This window comes from Platalea leucorodia (genome assembly GCF_965183815.1).
Source record: "Platalea leucorodia genome assembly, chromosome: 10".
Classification (NCBI taxonomy): Eukaryota; Metazoa; Chordata; class Aves; order Pelecaniformes; family Threskiornithidae; genus Platalea; species Platalea leucorodia.
In genome coordinates, this window is record NC_138832.1 from 23,140,303 (window position 1) to 23,164,079 (window position 23,777).

General features: G+C 45.6%; 1 protein-coding gene across 1 annotated transcript in view; it reads right to left on the reverse strand.

The window, feature by feature from the left end:
* Positions 1 to 23,777, reverse strand: part of LOC309595826 (vascular endothelial growth factor receptor kdr-like) — a 141,624-nt gene that overhangs the window by 46,803 nt on the left and 71,044 nt on the right. The window contains exons 10-12 of the mRNA XM_082323206.1: positions 16,227 to 16,377; positions 13,151 to 13,256; positions 4,000 to 4,108 (exon numbers count right to left, since the gene is read on the reverse strand). Coding sequence (XP_082179332.1) covers positions 4,000 to 4,108; positions 13,151 to 13,256; positions 16,227 to 16,377 — 366 coding nt within the window. The remainder of the gene's footprint in view (positions 1 to 3,999; positions 4,109 to 13,150; positions 13,257 to 16,226; positions 16,378 to 23,777) is intronic.

Below are 23,777 nucleotides of genomic sequence, written 5' to 3' on the forward strand. Positions count from 1 at the left end.
TTTACAAGGAATTAATTGGTTTTAATTTCCTGTGCTTTGCACAATAATCTATGTAATTCAAAACTTCTGCTCGTTCCCAAATTCCATCCCTGTGCCTGTCGGGGTGGGGGGGTCGCCATCAGGCGTATGCACGTGGGGAGAGTGAGAAAAAGAGAGGGTGAGCCCTACCATCTGAAACAGCGCAGAGCTTTTCATAAATCCTGTAAACATGTCAGGAATAAGCAAATTGAGAGTGGCAAGCAGTTGTAGAACAGCCCAGTTCATACATTGTTCTAGTATCTGATAGCAGATTTTTATCTCATGTTTGAAATATCATATTTTCTTTCTGGTATAAATCTTTAACTCCATTTTTCTGAGTTGTTTTTGCAATCAGATAAGCCCTTGAAAAAGGGCTTTTGTTATTATTTGTTATTCTTATCATAATTCATTTATATTCCAAGAACATTCAGAGGTTTCATATGGGTGGGATCCCATTTTGTTGTATGTAGTACAATCATACAAAGACTAGAATTTGATTTACTGTGGACCTACAGTAATATACAGTTGCCCTTTTCCAAGGTGCAGGCCAGAGATTAGAAGGTAAATAATACTTGTTCATGGCAGGGGATACGTCCAGGAGACATCAGGTCAGCTTGTCCCTGCACTAGGAAGGCTGCAGTCCGCCTTGAGTGTCCTTTGGTGCGTAACCGGTGGCGGGCAATGACATGAGGCAGCTCTGAGCATCCGGCGGCTCGCCCGCATTGCCTCTGCCCATGACAAAATAGTCATCTGACGTAAATGGGAACACTGGTGTCAGAACTGTGGTAGGCAAGATAGGCAGGAGACAGATTTTGTTTCCGCAAGAAACAGTGAAAAGGATTTACACAAAAAAAAAAACCCTGGAATAAGAGTTAGGCCAGGGCACGATGCATAACGCTACTGCAGTGCTACGGGAGTTTCTGCTGCCCTGAACAGCTTTAGGAGAGCTTCAGTGGGACACTGACGGTCAGGACATCCGCAGAAAGAGCTCCGAGAGGCTTCAGGGCTGTCACTGAACGATGAGATTTCTCATCATGTTGGGCCCCTTTTATGGCTTGGTTTCAGCATGATCTCCAAACCCTGTTTGACCCTTCACTGAAATGAATTCTGCTGGCAAAGAAATGATTTAAAAATAGAGAGCAGTGCTATTTCTAGTGTCTGTGGGAGTTTTTGTGGGGGCTCTACAGTGGAGGAACAAAATGGCTGTTGACATTATTCCATTGGGATAAATACATTTTTCTGAAATGGATATGGTGGTGATGAAAACACCGGACTGAAGTAAGGCACGTCCCCAGAGAGCAGGTGCAGCCCGGACAACACCTGATGCGGTTTCCCTGTAACACTCGGCCGTGTCCTGACAAAACACTTCAACCCTGATCTAGTGGAACAGGGTTTGAGGGAAGAAGAGAGTTCAGCCTCTGTATCATCTTCAGATTTCTTACCAGGGAGAAGTTAATTAAGCTCAATTCAGCCAAACTGTTTGAAGGCAGCTCAGGATCCACCAGCTCGTTTGTCGGTAGGAGATAATGGGAGATCAAGTTTTTAAAATGAACAACTTGCTGAATTAATTGTGGAGTCCCACAACTAGCAGCTGTTTTGCAGAGAACAGAGCACTGTGAAGTGCTACGACCATTAGCTAGATGATGTCCTAAAGGCCCACACATTGCTTGTGTGCTCTCAGACTCCAGCTCAGCCTTTATCTCCACTTTTAGGTTAAATCCGCATAAAATTAATCAGCCTAGCAATTGTAAAGTGACTTGCTTAGAGCCTTACGCTTTTGGACTTGCCCCGTGTGGTACCTCACAGGCTGTCCCTGAATGTCCCTCCAGCACTGAGATGAGAGGCAGCTCCTGGTGAGAGCAACCTGGCGGTCGCTCAGCCTCCTCCAGCTGCACCCAGCAGAAGACGGTGCTTTTTTTTCCTCCGGGAGGAGACCTTCAGCAGCAGCTCTTAGAGCGGCCTGGCCGCTTGTTGGAGTAACACGCGTTACTCGGCAGAGGACCATCATGTACAGAAACCCAGCAGCAGGTCACTCTGCTGCTATTTTACCACGGCAACATGACCTACTTTAGGATCAGGATGGCCGCATTTAGAAAGATTTCATTTCTTTCTAATCCATAAACACCGCTATTTTTAAACACAGCACTTATAAAAGTCAGTCATGCTCGTTCAGCATCTGCCTCCTCCCCAGAATGGCACAGACTCGCAGGCTTTTCGTCACAGGCGAGAACAGATCTGTCTTGCCAAGCCCTGCTCACCTCCTGCTCTGTTTTGGTGGAAATGTTTCCACCATGACTGCTGCCAGTAATTTTGTCCAGTGATTCATTTTCTTCGTAATTAAAATTGCATGATTAAAACCTTTGTCTCTCAAAACATAGCTAGATTGATCTTAAAATAAAAAATCTGAAATATTAGCTCACTGTGGGGGAAAAAACAGCCTACATAACTTCATTATTAAAATAAAACATAGTTGTGAAAGGTGCGTGGATTGATCTAGCCCTTTGAATCTGAACTTACGCTAGTTGCTTATTTATTTGCTGCAGCACTGGTTTTAGTCACCAAATATTACAAAGTACTGTAAATAGCTTGGGAACATACAGCTTTGAGTAACCCATCCAAACATAACAGCTGGTAGAATTCAGAGCCGAAACAAACCCACGTGAAGGCTCAACACGTGGAAGTGACAAAGTTAATAGCTGGTCTTCAGCCTGCCTTGGACGTCCTGAGGACCTCTTAGGCCTGAGCTGTATCTCCTAAAAGTGTACCTTGAAGGGCTTTTTCCTAAGTAACTAAGAGTTAAGGCTTTGGAAAATATCTTTTGGGGGCTTAAACCCTCTTCTGTCTCCATAAGGCATTGGGGTAGCACAAAGAAGCTGTAACTGGAGGTGAAATCTTTCCGCCATATGGCACCAGCTTCCTTATCGTTGGATGACATTTTTCGTATTAGCGCTTCTGTGTAATAAGAATGGTAACGATGTTTAGTGAGCCCTTTTTTGGTTAGCCCAATTTGAAATGTGCTGAATTACTTGAGAGCCATGGAGCCAAACAACACAGGACACCAGAGAGGCAGAGGAGTGCAGAGCACTGCCACGAGCGAGCTTCGCCCTCAGAACTTGCTTCACGGGGAAGAAAGCAAATAGTGAGAATCAGACATTTACCTTCCAGGACACTTCTGCACTCTTTGTTCGAAAAATTGTTATTTTGATGCAAATTCTACCAGCCAACATCCACTCATCCAGAAAGTGGGCACAGAAATGATTCCGTTTGTTCTGGTTAAGCACTTGAACAAGGCTGTCCTTGGACTCTTCTCTTGTTTTAAACTCCCATCTCTCCTAAAAGCATTATGTAGGTCTTGATCTCACTACTAAAGAATTTGTGTGTTGAAAGGTTAAGCAGATATTTGTTTGGATTTGTGTTCTTTGGAGAAATAGCCTGTCCACCTCCTCCCTCCTTAAAGGGCACTGGAAAGGCTAATTGCTCAGGCAGGGATCCAATGTCACAACAACTCCCAGTGATATCAGCCCTGGATTAGGTCTGAATATTGGCCTTGCTCACCTTTGCTATGTCTGCTGACTTAATTGGAGACCAACCGTTCTCCTGAGTCAGGGAGAGGCTTCAGGCCTTTGGAAGACTACAAAGGACTTAGCTTTTGCTAGAGGTTTCATGAGGACAGCACTCAAATGTCATGAATGTTGCTTAAAGACACAGGCAGCTAGACTCAGGGCCTGCATCTGCAGCTTGAAAAGGGCAAAAGGGGCATCAGATCTGATGCTGGACACGTCACACTCAGCTGTGCACTGACGCAGGACCCAGCCTTGCATGTGGTGAAGAGCCTGGGACTGTGTGATTGGGAGCGCTCTGAAAACACAATGTGCAGAGATTCCCAGAAGCTTTAAGGAGCACTCACCAGCCATGTAAAACTTCAAGGTAAATCAGATCATCAGCATCGAGTTTTTGTGTACTGTCTCTTGTGTTGTTTACCTGAGACGTAGAATTCAATGCTCCTCTCCTCTTCGCCGATCTTGTTTGAAGCCACACAGTAATAGATTCCTGATGCGCTGCTGTTTTCCATAGTTAGCGTGCTCACAATCTGCCAAGCAAAGACAGAAACAGTAAAGGCTTTGAATGTAGTGTAGGCTTAGCAGAGAGGCTTGAGAGTAGCGGATAAGTATATGTTTTATGGTAGAAAAAGAGTTAACAAAGGAGTTTCTAGTAATGAGTGAAGCTCACAAACAGAAAAGTGCTTCCATTAGGTTTTTGGTCTCTCATCTCCCATCACCTTCGCCCAGTTAATCCTCTTCCTTCCTCATTCCTAAACCTTCCCCTTCTTTTCTTCCTGTCTCCCCCATGAAGGGTTCCCCTTTGGCCACTGCCGAGGTCTTTGTGTGACAACATCAGCAAAAAGCTAAACTGAAGGACCTGGAAGATTCATCAAAGACGCTGGAAATGAAGCCCCACATCCACCTATTTTCTTTTCTGCTTTTCAGTTATGGTTTCCGTGGGTAAGAGGACACGCACACTGGCATGGGAAGCAGGTCATTCATATGGATGTGGCATAAAGAATATTGCAGGATTTTCTTTGCTCTGCTATAACGCCAGAGAAGGGAGGGGGGGATGTGGCCCCCTTTGGGCCCCAGCTCACTCCTACAAGTTGTGCTTGGAAGCCCCCTGATTCTACAACCCTTCCTCAGAGCCTTACCAGAACTTGTGCGGTAGGTAAGGAGGCTCTGGAGAAGCTGCCGGTGCTAAGACACTTGGCAAATGCAGAAAGAAAGGGAGGATCGTGAAGGAGAAGAAAGCAACGCTTGTCCTGAGCTTCACCACACAGATAAAGGACCTGGTTCAGCTACTTTTGGGGCTGAACTCAAAGACATCCTTAAGAACTTGTGTTCCTTAAACATCCTAAGCTCCTGCTTCCGTATAGGGCCTTCTTACGGAGGAGCCAGCCATATGGCACTCCCCTGTCCCTCTCGTCATGCAACATCCCAAGCTTAGGGAGGACTATCCACAGGTCATGGCTTGAATTATTTCTAGTACTTCCTTTGGGCTGCTAGCAAGAAAGCAGGGTCTGACCCACCAAGCCGGGTGTGTTCTTGCAGGATTACTTTGCTTCCCCTGCAGCCATTCACCTGAGGAACTCTGAGCCCTCACATTTGGAACAAATATCACTTTCTTTGCCATCCTTTCCAAGGACTTTGAGAATCAAAACACCCTCTGGCCCTTTGTCCTTATCTCCAGAGAGCACTTTGAAGTGCACAAAAGCATCTCTGGACTTTCTTTTTAATATCCTAAACTAAACTCACACAAGACATTCCTTTGCTCCTCATAAAGCTGCACCACGAATGTGTCTATAGCTGTGCGGGATGTATTTTCAGAGAGTTATTTAAGATTTTCTGAGCTTTGGCACTTTAAATCCTGTAGGGAAATGAGTTTCAAAGGTTTTGATCCCATGTGCATTTTATATTCTAATGGGGAACATTTTCAGCAGAATAGCGGGTAAGTGGAAAAGTATCTACTTTCCATGGGCACCACACACAGTAATTAACTGAGAACAGGGACAACACAAATGTAGGGGTGAAACCAGGAGACCAGTAAACCCAGCTCCCTCTGGTGTCCACCAAAGAAAGAGCTGTGCAGTTCTGGTTTATTTATGATGTGAAAATAGCTGTAACTTGGATAGAAAATCACCCAGAGAAGCAGCCTGCTCCTCCTCCTTTTTCTATTCCTGTAACAGTGCCTAATGCCACAGGTTATTAACAAGCACGTGTGCAGAGCGCTACCCCGACTTTAAGCAGCAGACGCTGCCTTTTGAATTACTGCTGAATCAGGACCAAGATCTTTCTTCTCATGATGACTGGATCTTAGAATTTGATATTTGGGAATAGAAAAAGCCAATATAAATGTACGTGCTGAGGACAGAAGGGGATAAATTTGGACAGCTATTTAACAGCTATTAGTCTTGCGAAGTCACAGCTCTAGATGGGAAGTAAAGGATAATACTGTACAGGCGTTAAAATCGTAAAGGGGAATGTAATTATCTGTTTTGGAATATGTCCGAAGCGATAGGGGTGACACTGTGGCTCTTCTGAAAACGGATGCAATGCCTCAAGCTGCATTTGGTGGCCCGGAGGTAAACGCGCACATGCGCTGATGAACGCACACAGATGCTAACGTCTCTAACTACGTAACTCAGGAAAAGTCTGACGCGGTAGTGGGAAAAGAAAAAAGAGCAAACAGCTATACCGAGACCTCATCTTAGCTAATCTCAGTTGTGTCTAGGTGTGAAGGGGAAAAAGATGTTAAAAAGATGGTGGGAAACAATCTGGGGACAAATTCTTGGGAAAAATTTACTGAGGAAGAGAGAGAAAGTAATTTTCTTGTGTGTATGCTCAAAATCCCTGTTATGCACTTGGATGCCAGTTTGCTACGTGCCTGAGCACAAGAGATAACGCACTTTATTGTCTTGTCTTAGAACCAGCACCTCCCAGAGTCCTCCAAAATGTGACTTTTAAACCAGCTGCATCCAGCAGAGAAATATCTGTGATTTCAGAGCCAGAAATGAAGGATTTTGAGTGATTTTCTTGTAATAAGATGAATCCCTTGAAATCATTATGCATCAGCTTTTCACTCTAGCTGTGTGCTCCTGGGTAAATCCCTAAGATTGGGAGTCCAATTATCTTTCCAGCATCTTAAATAAAGTTCTCACTTGCCAAACTAACCTAATCCTGGTTTAGTCCTCAACAGGGTGATGCTTTGGAACACTAACATGCTATACCAAAGGGCATCCCAATCTAAGACCACATAGTTTTGTCTTTTACCAAAAGGAACCTGAAAGAAACATTTAGGAAGCCAGCAGTGGTATCTGCTTTTTGAAGTATCTGTAGATCAAGGAGATCCCATTGAAAAGTAACCCCTATTAACCCAGGTGTTAAACCCTATAGTATTCAAAATGCTGATATTTTGGCAGTTGTTCATCACCTGTTACTCTAGGCAACCCAAGCTGAACAAACGTGAAAATTTGAAATTTGGCTGTATTTGGTGATAGTGGCAGGTAGGGATAAGGATTTTGTTCTTCTAAATGCCAGCTCTGTACTTTCAGTGCCACCATTTCAAGGCAAGTCTGCAAACAGAAGCTGAATGAGAAAATGGTTTGAGCTCGAGCAACCAAAGAGAGGAATCTTTTCCCGTTATTAACAGTGCAAAGTGTTAGCAGACTTCTCGCTCAGTGGAGTGGCACAGTCCCAGCACTTGGGGACCTTTAGTATAGAGTGGAAAAAGTTCTGAGGGGATAATCTACTTGGTGTGCTCAGTCCATGCACCTGGCAAAGTATTTTCCAGTCCTGGAATCGGAGCCAGGATAGAAAAGTTTGAGACATGTTGGCATTTGCCCCATGGAGACTCATGAAATCACAGGAAGACCTCAGCTGCACAGGGCCGCTGGTGGTCTCCTGTCTGACCTCGTACTCAAAGCAGGGCTCACACCAAAGCTGTTTCTCATGTCCTCTACTCCGAAAACTCTGCTCCCAGACAGAGCACAGCACTTTTTGTTAAGTGTGAATAATGATGCTGATGTGAAATCTGCCATTGCCTTGAAACATTGCATCTCTTCAGTGAAATTACTATTCATGAACTATTTCCAGCCTGGAAGTTTGCACTTTTTAGTTTACCTTCCACTCCATGTCCTAGTCAAGAGCAGTTCAGACTCAATGGCACGTTAACCCTTGCCAACGTACTCCAGCCACAAGTGGTAGCACAAACTGTGCGGCTATTCAGTCCTTAGCTTCTGTGCAGACTGCGCTGGAACCAATGGTAATTAATAACAAATTATTGGCATGTAATGTCTAGACATCTTCCTAGCGGGAGCTGGGCTGCGATCCTGTGAGTTCCCTGCATACCAACCACCAAACAGCCTTCGGACCGGTTTTGATTGCCTGTGTTGAATTTGGAAGCAAAGGGCTCCATTTCCTATGACTTAACCTAAAGGCCACCCAATACTGCGAACCCGAAGAAGGGATTATTAGCTAATAAATAATTACTATAAAAGAATAAACTAAGTTTAAAACTCAATAAGAAAAGAAATAAAATGACCGATCTCTGAAGAACAGCTATGACAAGTAAATAGACATTGCTGCTGGGAAAACTCGTAATGGAATAGTTCAATAAAGTCCATATGTCTTGCACTGTAATGTTCCCGAGCTGATAAAAGCAAGCTATTTTAGAAGCAGCCAAATAACATTCCACAGCCAGCTACCATGAGTGTTTTAAGACATCTTGTAGTAAGGACAGAGCAGCAAGACCTCTTTTTAAGCTGGAGCCAGCATGAATTAATATATCTTGTTATTCCTTGCTTTCTCTTTTCTTTCATCTAATCCCTCCCTCCAACGGCTTTAGTTAACAACTCTTCTCTCTTTCACTTCGTTAGCTATACGTGGGTGAGGATGAGGAGTAGAAAAAGTGGGTGGAAAACTTCTCAGCTGTCTAACTCCGGCAGAGCTGGGGCGGAGGTGGCTAGAGGAGATGAAATTATAGGAACTTCACCAGAGACCCCGCAGAAAATATTCAGCTAGCTCCCAATCCATCTACTTGAATGGCACAGAATCACACTTATTTTTATAGCCTGACAATTCTGATCCGTGATCTTAGTTCATTCATTCAAAACATGCTAAAGGATGGACTGAGGACAAGTGATAAGGCTGTGAGTTGACTGAGAACTTCCAGGGTTTGCTCTCATCTCTGGCAGTGGGCGTTTCTCTCCCTGTAAAATGAGAACCATCGTTGCCTTCCTCACCGGGTCTGGCAGAGCCGATGGGAGCTCCGTGTGACCGGGAACGGTGCCGGCCAGGGCAGGAAACTGGGGAAAACCGGGGGTTTGAGGTGCCTCTGCAGGAACTGGTGTACGTTTGTAGTACGGATGGACCGATCGCTCTCTGGCCCTAGGGCAGGGGGGTAGGTGGGGGCAAGTCATCAGCAATTCCCGCCCCCATGCTTCTTCCTCGCACCCACTGATTGCAGCTAATGAATTTGAGAGGGCGGGGAACACAGAAGGCCATTTCTCATGTCCCTGCTGCTAGCCAGGCTCTCTCAAGACGACCTGCCAAGGGCAGTGTAGTAGTCCATGTGCTCCTGTGCTTGGCTAGTGCCTGAAACATCTGGGCTAGTCTCCCAGAGAGTGGATGCTTTGTTCAAAAACCCAGCCGCGTGACTGTTCGCCTTCCCCTGCCAGAGACTAACGCGACGCGGCTCGTGGGAGCTCACTGGAACGGGCACCCACACGGGGTGACAGGTTCAAACAGCCCTACTGAGCTGCTGTTCACCAAACGCATCCCACTACTCTAATGCAGTCTTTTCCTTCCTTCAGGAGGTTTAAACCTGGTATTTTTGGGTCAACTTTCTTGAATGGTTATGAATTTCACCAGCAAAAGAGATCTGTGAGTTTCATTGCAAACATCCACGTGGCCAGGCCACTCTCTCATATATACACGAAAGTGAGAAAAGAGATGAAAAGAAACCCCCAGTGAGGACTGAATTATGTATGGATCTTGCTGTTCTTTTCTGCTATGTCCTGTTCTCCCAAGCTCAGACCAGTATGTTCAGTTTACTAACAGGAAAGAAAATAAAATAGCACCCTAGCTCCTTGCAACTTGAAGAGGAAATTCAGGCAATTTGTGCAAGCCTGGGTGTTTCACCTGGTGTTAAAAAGCAGTCTTCAGAGGTAGCTACACAGTAGTTTAAATCACAAAGTCAGAAGTTCCATACTGACTCAAAACCACCAGGAAAATTAAACTAGCACGAGGCAATTGCCTCCACCACTATTTGACCAGAACTTCGGTGAAGGACATCATAACGTTAGCGATAACCACATGCTTTTCTTTAGGAATGAGACTCAGCCTTTAGAAGACAGGAGGGGGTGAAATTCACTTCTCTATCTGTGCAATAATAATGGAATAATCATTATGACCAAGATGACAAGAGACCTCAATTTTACATACTACTTTTGTCAAATAGGTGTCTAAAGATCTTGATGTGATCAAAGCATCAGTGATCGGCTGGGAAAATCCTTTCTTGCTGCCCTGCAAGCTAGCTTTTGAGCAAGATTCTGGATCTGGTAATTTCTGGGGGTTCGTTCCCATATTCTTAGCAGCTCTAAAAAGTTAATGCATTTTTTCATATGTCGCTGAACCAGCATGTATTGCTGCCGTTCTGCGAGGGTGAACTCTAGGGATGCTGAGAAATCTTAGAGACGAGGTAAATTCCACCTTCTGCTCTGAGACTCCAGCTGGAATTGGACAGGCTCAAATCACACAGGAAAAATAACCAATCTCGGCTAATCCCAGCTTCATAACACAGTCAATAAAAGCCACGCTGTCAGACTCCAACATCTTTATTATTTCATCTGGCTAGTCAATGCAGATGAATTACTTGCTAGGGCATGGTGGGAATGGATTGGGCTGTTTCCTGTCTATTCCATTTCTGGTGGGAATAACGACTGATAAAACACAAGGAATAGTCTGAAGGCTATGAGTTTTCATCAGTGTCTTTTTTTGAATTATATTCTATTATCTAAAGACTCCACTTAGCACAGATAGCCTTGGACTTCAGAAAGGGGCAAGGAAAGGAATTGTCTGCTAATGTAAGCAGGGAGACAAAGTGCTGAAACCTGAGATTCATAAAATCTAGTTTTATTAATTTGAATAAACCTTAATCGGGACATAAAAACTATTAGGCAACACCTCAGAATGCGTTTTCAACCGGTGGATCAGCAGGAGATGAAAATAATGAATATGCTATAAACTGTAAAATTATGTAACTTGTAAAGAAGTATTTTTTATGAAACTTTAATAATGAAATATGTAAAAGCTTAAGTGAAAGGGTCATAGGCTGAGCTTTTGAACATGTCTAAAAAATGAACACTTCAGGATGCCTGGCGTCTATAGAAAGAGCAGAGATGGCTGAGCAGGGCGGAGCGGGGAGCAGCCTCGGGGCTGCTCGTGGTACTCGAGGTGTGAGCAGCAGCAAAGCTCTTGGGGAGCAAGAGGGGTCCTGAGCACTGCCCGGGGTCCTCGTGCTGAGGTTCCCTCATGGCCCCCCCAGTTGCGCCTCCCTTCTCCCAGCCCTCCAGCGTCCACCACGCTTTACAGGCGGGAAACCGTGGGTAGGTGCGATGGTGTCCTCGTGGGACTGGAGCTGTTTCTCCTGCGATGGCTGTACCTGGAGATTGCTGCACCTTTTCTTTCTAGGGAAATGAGGTGATAGGGGAAAGCTGGGAAGTCCCTAATCGTGCCCCAGCATAGACTGAGGATGTGTTTGGAGAGCCCCGCTGGATCCAGGAGCTCTGTGGCATTCCTGAAACACCTCATTCAGACACTGCAGCCAAATCCCATCTTAAGTCCACTAGCAGACTAAAATTTCACCCAGTTGCATATTTGCCTCAGCAAAGTTGGTAAAAGAAGAAATGGGAGTGGTATACGTATGCCTAAAACAAAGAAAAATGTTTCTAATTTTGAGTTGTTGAGGTGTCTCACTATCCCAGCATGGGGGACAATTCAGCAATCAGAGATTTTTTGAGTCACAGCAATTGTGAAACCCTTCACTTTTATATGGGGACTAACATAACTTTAAGACTGACCATCAGATACAAACTAAGCTCTTGGACACCAGATCATATATTTAGACAGACCGTATATATGGAGAGAAACAGTAGCCATGAGAGCCGCAAAACTGTCAGTCCCTGCAGCAACCAGAAAGTCTTAGAAAAGGAAGAAACTTCGTAGGTACATGTCACCAACCTCCATTTTTACAGGTAATTAGCACTTTGCAGGTAGTTGCTTTTACCTAAGATCTAAAATTCTTAGAGAATACATTAAAAACAGAGCTTAAGGGGCACTATGCCATCTAAATAAATCCAATTTATAAATAACTTCCAGCAAGGGGAAAACTCGGGAATGAAATGCGAACACTGGTTTTCTGCTTCCCAGACCAACCTCCATGTTTTCAGAGCTCTGGTTTAGATTATGTTTAGAGCTGGAAAGTCTCCATGAGAAAGAGCAGATGGCTAAGGCACTGATCCTGCCAGATGCTGATTTAGTCTGGACCTAATCCAGGGGAGCACTTTAGCTTTGTGCTTAACTTTAAGCATGGGAGTAGCCCAAGAATTATCACATGCTTAAAGGTGTACCAGGATACGAACTGCAGCATTCGGCACCTTGCAGGATTAGGCACTAAGCTATCTGGAGCATCCACCTCGAAACCTGTAGCTGCAAACCCACTCCTAAACCACAAACCTCTGTGAGTCCAACAGGGGTAAAACAACTGCCGGAGCCAGACCACAGCAGCTTCTCCAAGGCATAGCCAGAGGACTGTGCATCTAGAGCAGAACAGCTGCAGCAGTTTCTAAAGGATTAGCATGGGCGTGCTTTAACAGTATCACCCAGTATAACTACAGGTACCCAGGAGGCATTTAATAGATAATTCGTGGCTGGGATGTTTGCCGTTCACGCAGGAATGCGCTCCCGGTGCTGTTTGGAAGGGGAAGCAGGCAGGGAAGTGTAGAAGGAAGGAGGTCTTCCCACCTTTGTTGGCTCGGTAACGTAGTTGGCAACCCAAATGGGTAAAGAAACGTTGACAACTCCAGCGGAAACCAGCAGGTATTGTAGGCACTTACACACTGAAAATCAGGCCGGCTATCTCTGGCCACCGTAGGCCTCTTAAATTACACAGCTGCTTAACTCCTGCTACTGGGAGAGTAGGCAAGGTAGGGCAGTACAAAGTGCTCTCTGAGCGCTAAGGATTTTGATGAATTCAGAGTCGTTATCAGTTGTGTGTGCTTCACAGGACCCCTCTTGCACTGAACCAGCCTTACACTTTCTCAAGACTGAGGGAGACAGAGAGGTTTTTGACCCAAAAGCCTTCGGAGAGTTTTAAACAGGGTATGTGACATCATTGCCAGAATCCCGGCATTTATAAACAGCAGAGATCTGAGAATGATCCCAGGGCTGTGGAATTTAAAGCATGCTAACAACCCGCAGCAGCTTGGGAACCGCAGGGAGAGAGCTCCGTGTGAGCGCCGCGTCCCCTCCGTAAAGCCCACTGCTGTTCCATGACATCATTGCTCAGATTTTCGTCAGACACATACCTTTCTTTTATCCCCGTGCTTCATGGTTATGTTTTCAATGCTTCTGATCTTGTTGCCCATGAACATGTTCTCCTGAACCACGATTTTTTGCCCATCGGGGTTGCATCTGGAGGTAGAAAAGCAAAGGTGGTGTTCAAGAACCCGACTCACTGCAGGTAACCCAGGGAGGCGTTACTAAAGAGAGGGAATGTCACTCTTAGCCAACAGTCTTAGGTCTTAAAACCTCCTAAAAGCTATTGCTGCTGGAGATTGTTACCTCTTCATGAAACTGCTATCTTCCTTCATTGCAGCATTTCAAAATTATTTACGAAGCACCTTGACAGAGGTAGCCAAAGATCAGTATATGACCAGCAAGGAAACCCCCCAAACTTTCTGAAGATTGAAAATAGAAAATACTGGACAACTAATTAAATCCTGTGAGTTTGATCTGGCTGATATGAGTTATACTCCAGCTCAATGCGGCTGTGGCTTTTTAAGTGCTCCTTTAGCGCTTGCAGTGCATTTCAAAATTCAGAATGCCAGTCATTCAAAACTGTGGGGAGGTGAATGTTGCTGAGCGTGTCTGTCTATCTGCTCAGCTTTCCAACATGAAGTGTGGGCTGAGGGAGCAGAAGGGATAAATACTGGGATAACAATAGCAGCAGGCTGCTTTAACGTTGCATATTCCCCAGAAGGTAATCATGTCTCAGTCAGTTATCAATCATCAGTTTTGAATTATGGGCAAAGAGCAGTGCATGTAGCACGTCATGGGGAAAGGTATATCTGCACCATCCAAGGCAAAAGGCTTTTCCGTCTTCTTTAACTACTAACTTGGAATAAATGAGCAGAGACACGGGCCTTCTCGTGCTTAGGCTCCCGCAAGGCTAGAGCTCCAGGCGTCCTGGCTGAGGGTGCTGCCAGCTCTGCCACTCGAGGAAGCCTTTCGTTTTAAAGCTGCCGGTTCAGCTCCGGTTCAGCACGGCTGGGTGTTACAAAGTGTGACTCTGTGACGGCAAGTTAGTGAAGTCGGTTCCGTTCCACAACTAGCTGCAATCGCGCCTGGCAGGAGCCATCGCAGTGCACGGCAGGAAAGTGTCCGATTGCCTCCTCTGCCCCAGCACTTCCCAGGGCCGGTCCCAGCCGCCTCTGCGCCCGCTGTAGCAGGTTGGGATTATAGGAGGTAAAATAAGTACGGACTTCTATAGGTGATGACCAAGGGCCGACGCTGCAGAAAACTAACCCATAAATCAGCCGTGCCTTTGCCAAATCGGCACAAGACGCGTGGGTAACACCCTGGGTCAAGGGAGGGTTTATAGCTCTCCAAAGAGCCTAATTAGAAGATGTCTTGAGTGACTTCCTGCAAGGCACAATTCTGTCTTGAGGATGAAGGGAAAAAACTCAAAGGAAGCAAATCACATCACAGCTCGAAGGAACAATGATGGCGTTTGGGGATTCAGCGAGCACTGGTGAGGAGGGGGGAGAGACGGAGAGAGAGAGGAAGCGAGACAACAGAAGGAAATGGGGTCTGTGTCATTTCCCACAGGAATCCTCCTACAGCTTCTGCTGGAAAAAGATAAGGCTGCCCCGGGGGCCAGAAGAGGTAGACACCACACTGCAATTGTATTTAAATTGATAAGATCAGAGAGTCAGAGAGCTGGAACAAGGGTTATACGAGGTCTTTTGCCACCAGGTCACTGGTTCGAATCTGGCTTAATTCGGCATTCACGACCGATTCTCTCTCTCCCCAGACAGAAAGGTTTGGAAAAGATTTCAGGCCACCTCTGTGCCTTTCCTACAGAATGCATAACCTCCTTCCTTACGGTGTTTCCATTCTGCTCTTGTTGCACACCCCCAAAGCAGCAGCTTGTATGCCTTCTGCTGACCTGCGATGCCAACAGCCCTACCCAAGCCTACAAATCTCTGCCGTTTCGTTCCTGCAGGAACAGTGGAACTACCTAAATGAGGTAACGGGCCGCTTCCCGTGTGGAGGGACACAAGGTCACTTTTTATACCCAACGTGAGACTAGATCACCCAACATCACTGCAGCTGCTGCAGCAGAGAACCTGGGAAGGGAGCTTCTCTCTGATCTTTCTCTGTCTCATGACTGGCCATTCACAGCACTTGGAAAAGCACTGAAATGGTGAGAAAATAAGGAACCATCCAGCAATTTTCTCTCTTGCTTCCTAGACCTGCCTTCTTTTTTTTTTATGGATGGAAAACCTGACTTCAGCCCTCTCATTGCAGGGAAGAGTTGAAGAGCAGTCAGAAATGTTATGCATGGCTCCTGTATCTCCACTGGGGCTACCAGGGGAAGTATTCAGGCCTCAGCCAAGACCTCTCTCTATAAATCACTCTGCTCATATAACAGCAGGAGCAAAGAAAATGTCTACTCATATAGGGCAAATCTCGAAAGGCATCTTGCGGTTTAGCTTGCCTCATTTCTCTCTGACAGTTTTGACCCACTGACTTGCTTCTGTGTCTTCACACCTCAGGCTGCCTCCAGACTTTAGCAAAGAAGGGTCCTCAGGAAGGCGTGAAGGCCTGGTTACCTCTTCCAGCTTCTGCAACGCAGATGCTGCCACGGGAGCTCCTGCTCAGTGTGTGCTAGTGAAGACAGCCCTTAGGAAGTGGCATAAATTCCATATGGTAACTAAATGAAGCCAAACCTTTAGCAGGTTTGGCCAAACTTTTAGCAGCTGACAATAGCTCTTACGGGGGAAAAATGTGTTACCTCTACACAGAAAGCACCTATCTGTTTTTTCTTTGTCAACCACGTAGGCTGCATCCAAGAGGTGTAAGAAAAGATCTTGGCAAGTCAGAGGGGCATTGCTGGTCAAGTTAAAGAAAATTGAAGCCTAGTCGTTAGTCACTTTAAACTTATTTGACACAATTCTGATAATATAGAAGGTGCCTGTAACTCCAAAAAGATCATACTCAACTAGATGTCTGCTGGGTTCATAACCCTTGAGATCTTTAGGTGGGGAATCACTGCTTGTGATTTTAAACTAAGATAAATAAGATGTGCTGGAAAGAAAAACTGACTTGAAACTACCAAACTATTTTGCAACGTGTTCACCCGTAGGAATGTCCACTTACAGCGTGTCCGTGAGGCTGCAGGGCTGCCACTTCCACTCGATCTTCGGGTCAGGATTCCCGCTTACGGTGCACTGGATCTTGTGTTTGCTTCTTAATTCCACCCGCTCAATCTTATCAAAATCAGTTTCCTTTTCATAGATTTTGGGTCTCTCTAAAGAAAGAAAAACCAACAGCAACAAAATAAACTCAAAAGAGCAGATTCACGTCTGTAGTCATGGTCTTGTTTCCATCAAAGGTTTTGAAACCTTTCGCTGCCCTCACTGAGAGATGATTTAGTGCGGGTTGCCGAAGTTGTAGGGCAACTACCAGCAATACTGACAGTATACATTTGCAGGAACATGGGTATTAGCTGTGGTGTTTCAGAAAATACATTGAAATGCTACTACATTCCTCCTAATTGCTTTCAAATGTTGTCGTGGACCTGCTATACTTCTGGAAAATTTATTCCATGAAACGTCTATTGGTCGGGGACTGCAGGGTCAGGCTGTTAGTCTGTGTACTGTGGGCAAAATAGCATTCGACTTCTGATGTCACCTCCTGAGAGGAACCTTGTCAAACAGCTGCTGTTCTGCAGTAGTGTTACCATTGTGCAGGTTCTCCCCAGGGTTTTGGGGAAAAAGTCTTTTTGATCTGAAAACTTTGCTTTCCTTCTCTGTTTATGTGTAACGTGCGCTGGATGAAGGGGCGAAGAAAGCAAGGAAGGAGTGGTGGGGAGAAAACACTTGAGTAATGCCAAGAAATTCTCACCAACAGCAAACCCATTAAAAATGTCACTGCATTCTTCACATCTGGAGGGGTTGCAAGATCACACCCTTGGACTGGAAATCTCTCAAGAACAAACTTTTATGTGACACTTTCAGGGCTGCTTGTTGCCAGCAGGAAAGAAATGCTTTGTCCCATCTACTTCCAGCTCCCATGGGAACACGCGAAAATGAGAAATAATGCTAAAAAATCCCCAAAGCGAACTGAACTTTTCCTAACCTCGGGAGAGGGTGGGCTTGAGTTTGGGGTGAAAGCACAGGCTCTTCCCTCGTGCAGACAGCTCTGCCCATCCCTAGCCATATCTCTTTGTCTGCTTCTCATAACAGGAAATCAAACAGATTTATTGGTCGGGGTCCCTCCGCGGAACACCTCTGCGCAGCCAAGCGCGCCTGCTTTACGCTGAGGGCTTTTGACAAGTTGGGAAGTGAATGCAGATTAGATTTCTGTTTTTCGGGTTAACTTATTTTTTCTGCTGTCAAGGAGGCCCCAGATACGTAAATATGAGCTACTGCCCACCTCATCAATCTTGAGCCCTTGCCCTCTTTTTTTTTAATAGCATTTTTCCCTTCCAGCCCTCTACTCTTACGAGAGGACTGACCAGGCTGTTCCCGTGTCTTGGTGGGATCCTCGCTTGCCATTTCTCATGGCTGCCAGGTCCGGCTCTGAAAGATCTTCTGACCTCATCATTGCCTGAAAATACATCAGCATTTCCTTCTCCACCACACGAAGGGGGTATTGCCCGTAGTTGATTCAGCCATATCCTAGCTCCCACGCTATAGTAAAACATTAACTGCCTTAAAGAACCTTCATTAGGTCCTGATTAACATTTCACTTGAAAAACCCAAATGACAGGCCCTGTTTGGTTTTGCTTTTCTGTTCTCTTTCGTTTTTTTGATCCCCTTTGGTTGAGTCTCGTTTCCCCGTCTGCCTGCAGATGATGTTCTGTCAGGCTCCACGAATCCACTCCGCTCCTTTGCCCCTTCAGACGGGGAGCGGGATTGTGTTTTTGTGAAGGAGAAGATGAAGAAGGGAGCAGAGAGGAGAGTATTTCAGGCTGCGGTTAGGGCCTCTCGGACTCACGTCCTTGCCTGGAGCGTGGACGCAGAGTTTCGTGCGCCACGTCGCTCTGGGTAATGCAACGTATCGCTGACCAAGCGCTTTGAGATTTGTGAGCAATTCACCGGACAAATTATGGGGACTAATGTTGAATTTCCTTGTAACTGGCATCTCATTTCCCATCAGTAAATTATTTCTGATCATAAAAATAATTTTGTGAAACTCCCTGGAGAAAGAAGCACATTTTTTGTTATCTCGGACATTTTTCTTTTCAGTCTCAAATCCTGCGTTCGGCATGTCTGGCCTGACCTCAAAAGCGTGATTTGCACTTGGAGAAAGAGACTCTAAGTTCAGTGTGAAAGGTTACTCAAGTGTTATGTGAAAGGTTGCTCAAGTGTTATGTGAAAGGTTACTCAAGTGTTATCTTTTCTGGGCTGTAAGAAGAGAGCTTTACACATGTGAGGAGGGAGACAGTATGGTTTTGCGTGTGTGAAAGAGCATGGGGGGGACAAGGTTTGATTACAGTCTTTTCATATTAGGATATTTTTCCGTACTCTTGGGGAAATGATGAACACATTGACTGTCATTTAAATTATCCTTCTAAAAAAGAAATAATAATTTTAACTTGATCTAATTCAAATAAGAACATACATGAGTGACGAATGAATTCTTAATTCCACAATTACTTTACTGCGTGGCACTGTTAAATATTTCTTGAAACCTAAAATGAGTCAAAATGATTCATCAACTGAAATAATTATTATTTATGAGGCTTAAGCAATTATTTTCTTAAAACTTGAGGGGCTGGTTAAAAATGCCTCCCCATCATTTCTTTCCCAGTGCCTTATAACACAGTTAGTGTGGGGTCGTAGCTGATTATGGGCACGACACTCAGGAATTGAAGCAGTTTTAGTAAGCGTCTCTCTCTTTTTCCCTGCAAAGGCTGTAATGGTGATAGGCGTCATTCCGCAAACGACTCTTACCGCGGCGCTACCGCGGTGGGAATGCGGCGCCTCCGCCATTTTGACTGCGCCGCCGTTGTGCTTGTAAGGGCGCTGGCGTTGGCCCCAGCGCACTGCAGGTTTGCGCTGTGGAACGGGGGGTGCTCCTATGGGGGATATCTCTTCGGCTGAAAACTTCCCGAACCTCTGCGCGCTGTCATGGCCATTTTACCTCTTACCGTGCCCCCGAAAGCAAGTGAAGCTTTTCCCTTCACTTTGCTCGCTGCTGGGCCAAATCCTGTTTACAGAGGTTGCCTCCGTCAGTGATGGAACCAAGTTAACTGGGTTCTGTGGTGGGTACTGGCCTTTTAGATCTGCTCAGACTGTAACTAGAGCGTTGGCTCAATGGGCTGGCATCTGCAGCAGTCTCACCTGCGAAAAGGCTCTCCACATTAGCCTGATGAGGAGTTTTTAGCCTAAAGGCAGTGATTATCTAAGGTACACCTAGTAGTGTATTTCTCCGATAACTCTCTTCCTCCTCCAAACAGTGCTTTGCTTTCTCTTTCATGTTTGCTTACTAAGCAGCATGGCAGATTATGCACAAACTCTTGTTTATCTTCGCTCATGTTTAGGCGTGAGGGAAAGCTTGGGGTACGAATCCATCTGTAAGCACTGCCAAAATCTAAGTACACTTCTGGTTGCACCTTAAATTATGCATCTAAAGTGTGGATTCATCAACATACATACATTTGCATGTGTATTGCTGGTTTTTAAGCACGCAAAAAAAAAAAAAAAAAAGCAGTTGGGAATGGAGAGCTTTAGCAGGCATTGGACTAACGGCAGTACCTAAGTTGAGTAAAGAAGCAAGGTGCCTCTGCACAGACCCTGCAGCACACCTCGCCTCCAGCAAGTGCAGTGCAGAGTCCTCCTTTCTCCTTGAAGCTCTGCGCCCCTGCCGAGAGCCTGACCCACAGCACCCTCTGCTCTCCCAACCCTGGGCTCCCTGAACACCTTCCGACAGAGCCTTGCCCCCAGCCAGCAGCCCTGCCTGCTACAGTAGTGCCGAACTGCAAGAGATCTTTAAATACGCTGCATTCCTGACCCGAAGTATCCTTCGCTATCCCACGTCTTGCTTCCCGCTACCCCCCACACCGAGGTCTGTCTGCTTTCAGGCTTTCAGCCTCCGCCTCCCATCCCTTGGCTGTTGCCCTCCCCAGGCTGAGTTTTCTCAAGCAGAAGCCAAACAAACCTTAAAAGCTTTCTCGTCTCTGGCTGCATTTGGAATGCGCAATGTTCAGATGGCTTTAAATGTATCGAAATAAATGGGTTTTCGTCCTCTCTGGCTTAAAGTGTGATTGTATCCCCAACTGGCTTTGCAGAGGTGCAATTGCTGGTGTGAGAGCTGACCTGAATAACTAAAGACTTTGCTGCTGCTGCACTGTGAAATGCAATCAAAAAGCCGTTCTGCTTACTGTAAATTTCATATTGATCAGCATTATGTAAATCTTACCTTACTTTCTAGTGTTATCTTCAATTTGCGGCATTAGGAGCAGATAATATGTACAAGGATTAGGACATTAACCCTCTGGCATTGCCAGTCTTTTTTGCGAGAGAGTCTTCTGTCTCTCAGTTCATTGCAGATGTTATTACGGGCTTGCACACTTGTCACCCAAAGGAGCATCCAAAAACAGAGGACAGCACATAGAAAGTTTCCCTGCCTTTTGCAGAGAAACTGTGCTTTACTGTCAGTGACCCCTGACTGACCTGCTGTTTACGTACCTTCCCCGCTACCATTTAAACTGGGTTTCAAAAAAAAATCTTTTAACATTAAGCACATCATTAAAATCACATCGAGTGGTCCAGCGAAGTGTTTGGTCTCAACCTTATGTACTTTGCTGGACATGGGGCTTCATTAAAACTATTGATAGAAGAGCCACTTGTTTCCTATTTATCCTTTCTGTTTTCCAAAAGCAAAAATAATTTGCACTTTAGAATCTTTCATCTGATGTGTGGATGGTACTTAATGGAAATACAAGCTCTGCAAGTTGAGCTAGGTGAATATTCTGTATGGTAGATAGGAAACTCATTAATGCAAGTCTGGACTGGTCAAAGAGTATGGGAAAAAGAGGATGAAGTTTCCAGCCAGTTTTTTACCCAGTGAAGGGTATGCCTGTCCGAGCCACAAGCAGCCGGTTTCTCCAGGAGAATGCTGTGGGAAACGGTCTCAAAGGCCTTGCTAAAGTCCAGGTAGACAGCAGCCACAGCCTTCCCCTCATCCACCAAGCGGGTCGCCTTGCCTTAGAAGGAGATGAGGTCGGTCAAGCAGGACCCGCTTTTCATAAACCCGTGCTGACTGGGCCTGATCCCCCGGTTGTCCTGTACGAGCCGCATGATGGCACTGCGGTTTCTGACACATCAATAACCCTAAGCATCTTTGCTGCTGCATGGCTCTCCATCCCCTGCCTCCGCTGAGAGGGCAGACCGAAGGGCCTCGCTAGCACACCGTCCCTCAAACATTGGCATGCTGCCCCAGGCTTATCTCTAGTGAGCCTGGTTTTATCCCTTTCCCCTTCAAACCTAGTTTAAAGCTCTTTCCCCCAAACTAAAACCACTTTGTCTGTGTTCAGCTTACGAGTGATCCCTGTGGTTTGTTGTTTGTTTTTTTTTTTTTCTTTTTTGTTAAAAGGAAAGAAAAAAAAAATTATTTAAATGACCTGAAAACAAAACTTGTGTTTCAGGCTGAGCAGAACATCGTGTTTGACCCCAGCTGATTTTGTCTGGGCGGTTTTCTTTGTTTCGTTCTGTTTGCTTTTTTTTCTTTTATTTTGCGCAGCGTTACATACAAGGCTGCTGTGAAGTGGGTGCACAGCACTGTCCCCGGGGTACCTCTGAGGAAGCAGATGCCAAGACGAAATGAGTGACCAAAATCTCTCCGTGAGTCAATACCATGGCCAGGAATAGAATTAGGGTCACTGATTATCGGTCTCCTGCCTAATCTCTAGCACACACACCCTGCTGCTCCATTGTAACCCGCTGTTACGGGCTGGGAATGCCAGCAGGGTGGAAGCAAATGGAAGAGAAACCATGCAGGTGGATACTGTATGAATAGATGTTAAGAAAAATCGCAGGGCACTTGACCTACCCTACAGGGAATTTTATTGTTAAAATGGCAGTGCAGCTTGGTTTTCTTCTTTTTTCTAAACTTGTACTGTCACTTTTGTATGTATCGATCTTATCTTCACCTTGTAGGAAGAAAGCTGTCTTTTCCAGTCCTGTATCACCTTTCCCAGATCTGTCATTCAACTCCGATGCAGCCAAGCTTGGGGGGAAAAAAAGGGGTTTCTCTTGTCTGTCTCTCCCCATCTTATTTTTTGTGGCTAAACAGAGTTCAAAATCAAATGCGTAATGATGAACTGCTTAATTTTTAGCAGAGCGGGCAGTCTTCTAGGATTTTTCTCTCTGCCCCCTTTGCCTGCTTTTCAAAAGAGAAAACGAACAGTTAATATACCTGCAGGCTTGGCTGAGAGACAGCATGGAAACCACATGCTGCCACTTTCCGACTTCCCCCCTCCACTCTGGTTTTTAAGGGCTGTCAGAGAGAGATTGCTGCTGCAAAGACGCGAGTTGAATGCTTCAGATTTTTCTGGCAAGCTCCAGCAGGCCCCCACCTTCCTCTTCCTAAAATTGCTTTGGCTACTTACAACAAAATGAAAATAGCTCATCTGACTTTTTCATTAGGGGCTCTCCTGGGAGCACAGAGAGGCTGAGTGGAGGCTGGGCTGCGGAGCTGCAAGTGTGCAGGGTTTGCATGATGTCAGTGAGAAAATTCTTCATAATTTGCTAATAATTAGTCTGCCGGAAAGGCCCACTGCAGTCTGTTTGTGCTGCTCCATTTTTTCTTTTCTTTCCTATATCTCCCAGAAAAAGCCAGTTGTTTCTCTCCTGCCTGTGTCTGATAAATGAGACTTGAAGGATAGACTGGAGCGCTGTATCTCTTTGCCCTTGCTCTTCTCAGCTGAGTGTCCTGCCCACCCAAAGCACTGGCCACAGCCATTGCTGCCAGTACCCAGGAGGAAAGCAAAGCAATGGGCTTGGGGAGGAACACACTGAAACAGCGGTTGGACGGAGACAGGCTGTGTTTTATTTTGGGGTTTCTAGTTTGCTCGGCTGGCCCAGGAGGTGGAAAATTAGATTTTCTATTTTGACTTTTCCTGAATGGGTCATCCCCCAAGGAGCTATGCAGGAGATGGATATGATACACGAAGGATAAACCAGTCCTGGCAGGATACCGAAGCATGCAGGCAAGGTGAAGGTAGATCATTTTATGTAGCCCTGCTTCTCATATCTGGCTCAGTCCTTTAATCTAAACATCAGTTGGGTTGCAGTAATAATCCAAAGAAATTCATGTTTCTTACAGTGCGACAGTGTCCAACTTCAGACTTCAGTGGCCCCTCCATGCACAAAAGACTGTGGGAGTCTCCCCCCGTCTTCAACTGGCTTTAATTGAGATCTGTCCCTCTAAGAGCTCTTTTTCTCTGAACCAGCATAGCCCAAATGTATTAACCTCATCCTGAAGGCTCATTTCCCTCTTCAGACTATTTCTGGGTCTGGTTGAGGTGATGGGGTATTGTTCACATGGATCACCACATATTTATTAACTTTTATGGAGATCACTGGGGACTCCTTTGATGTCAACTCATCCCTTGCAAGCCAAAGTAGGTCAGGCACAGAACTCCCTTTGCCTTTGATTTTAAACCAACTATGAAGAGCTGGCCTGACTACAGAGTAGGGC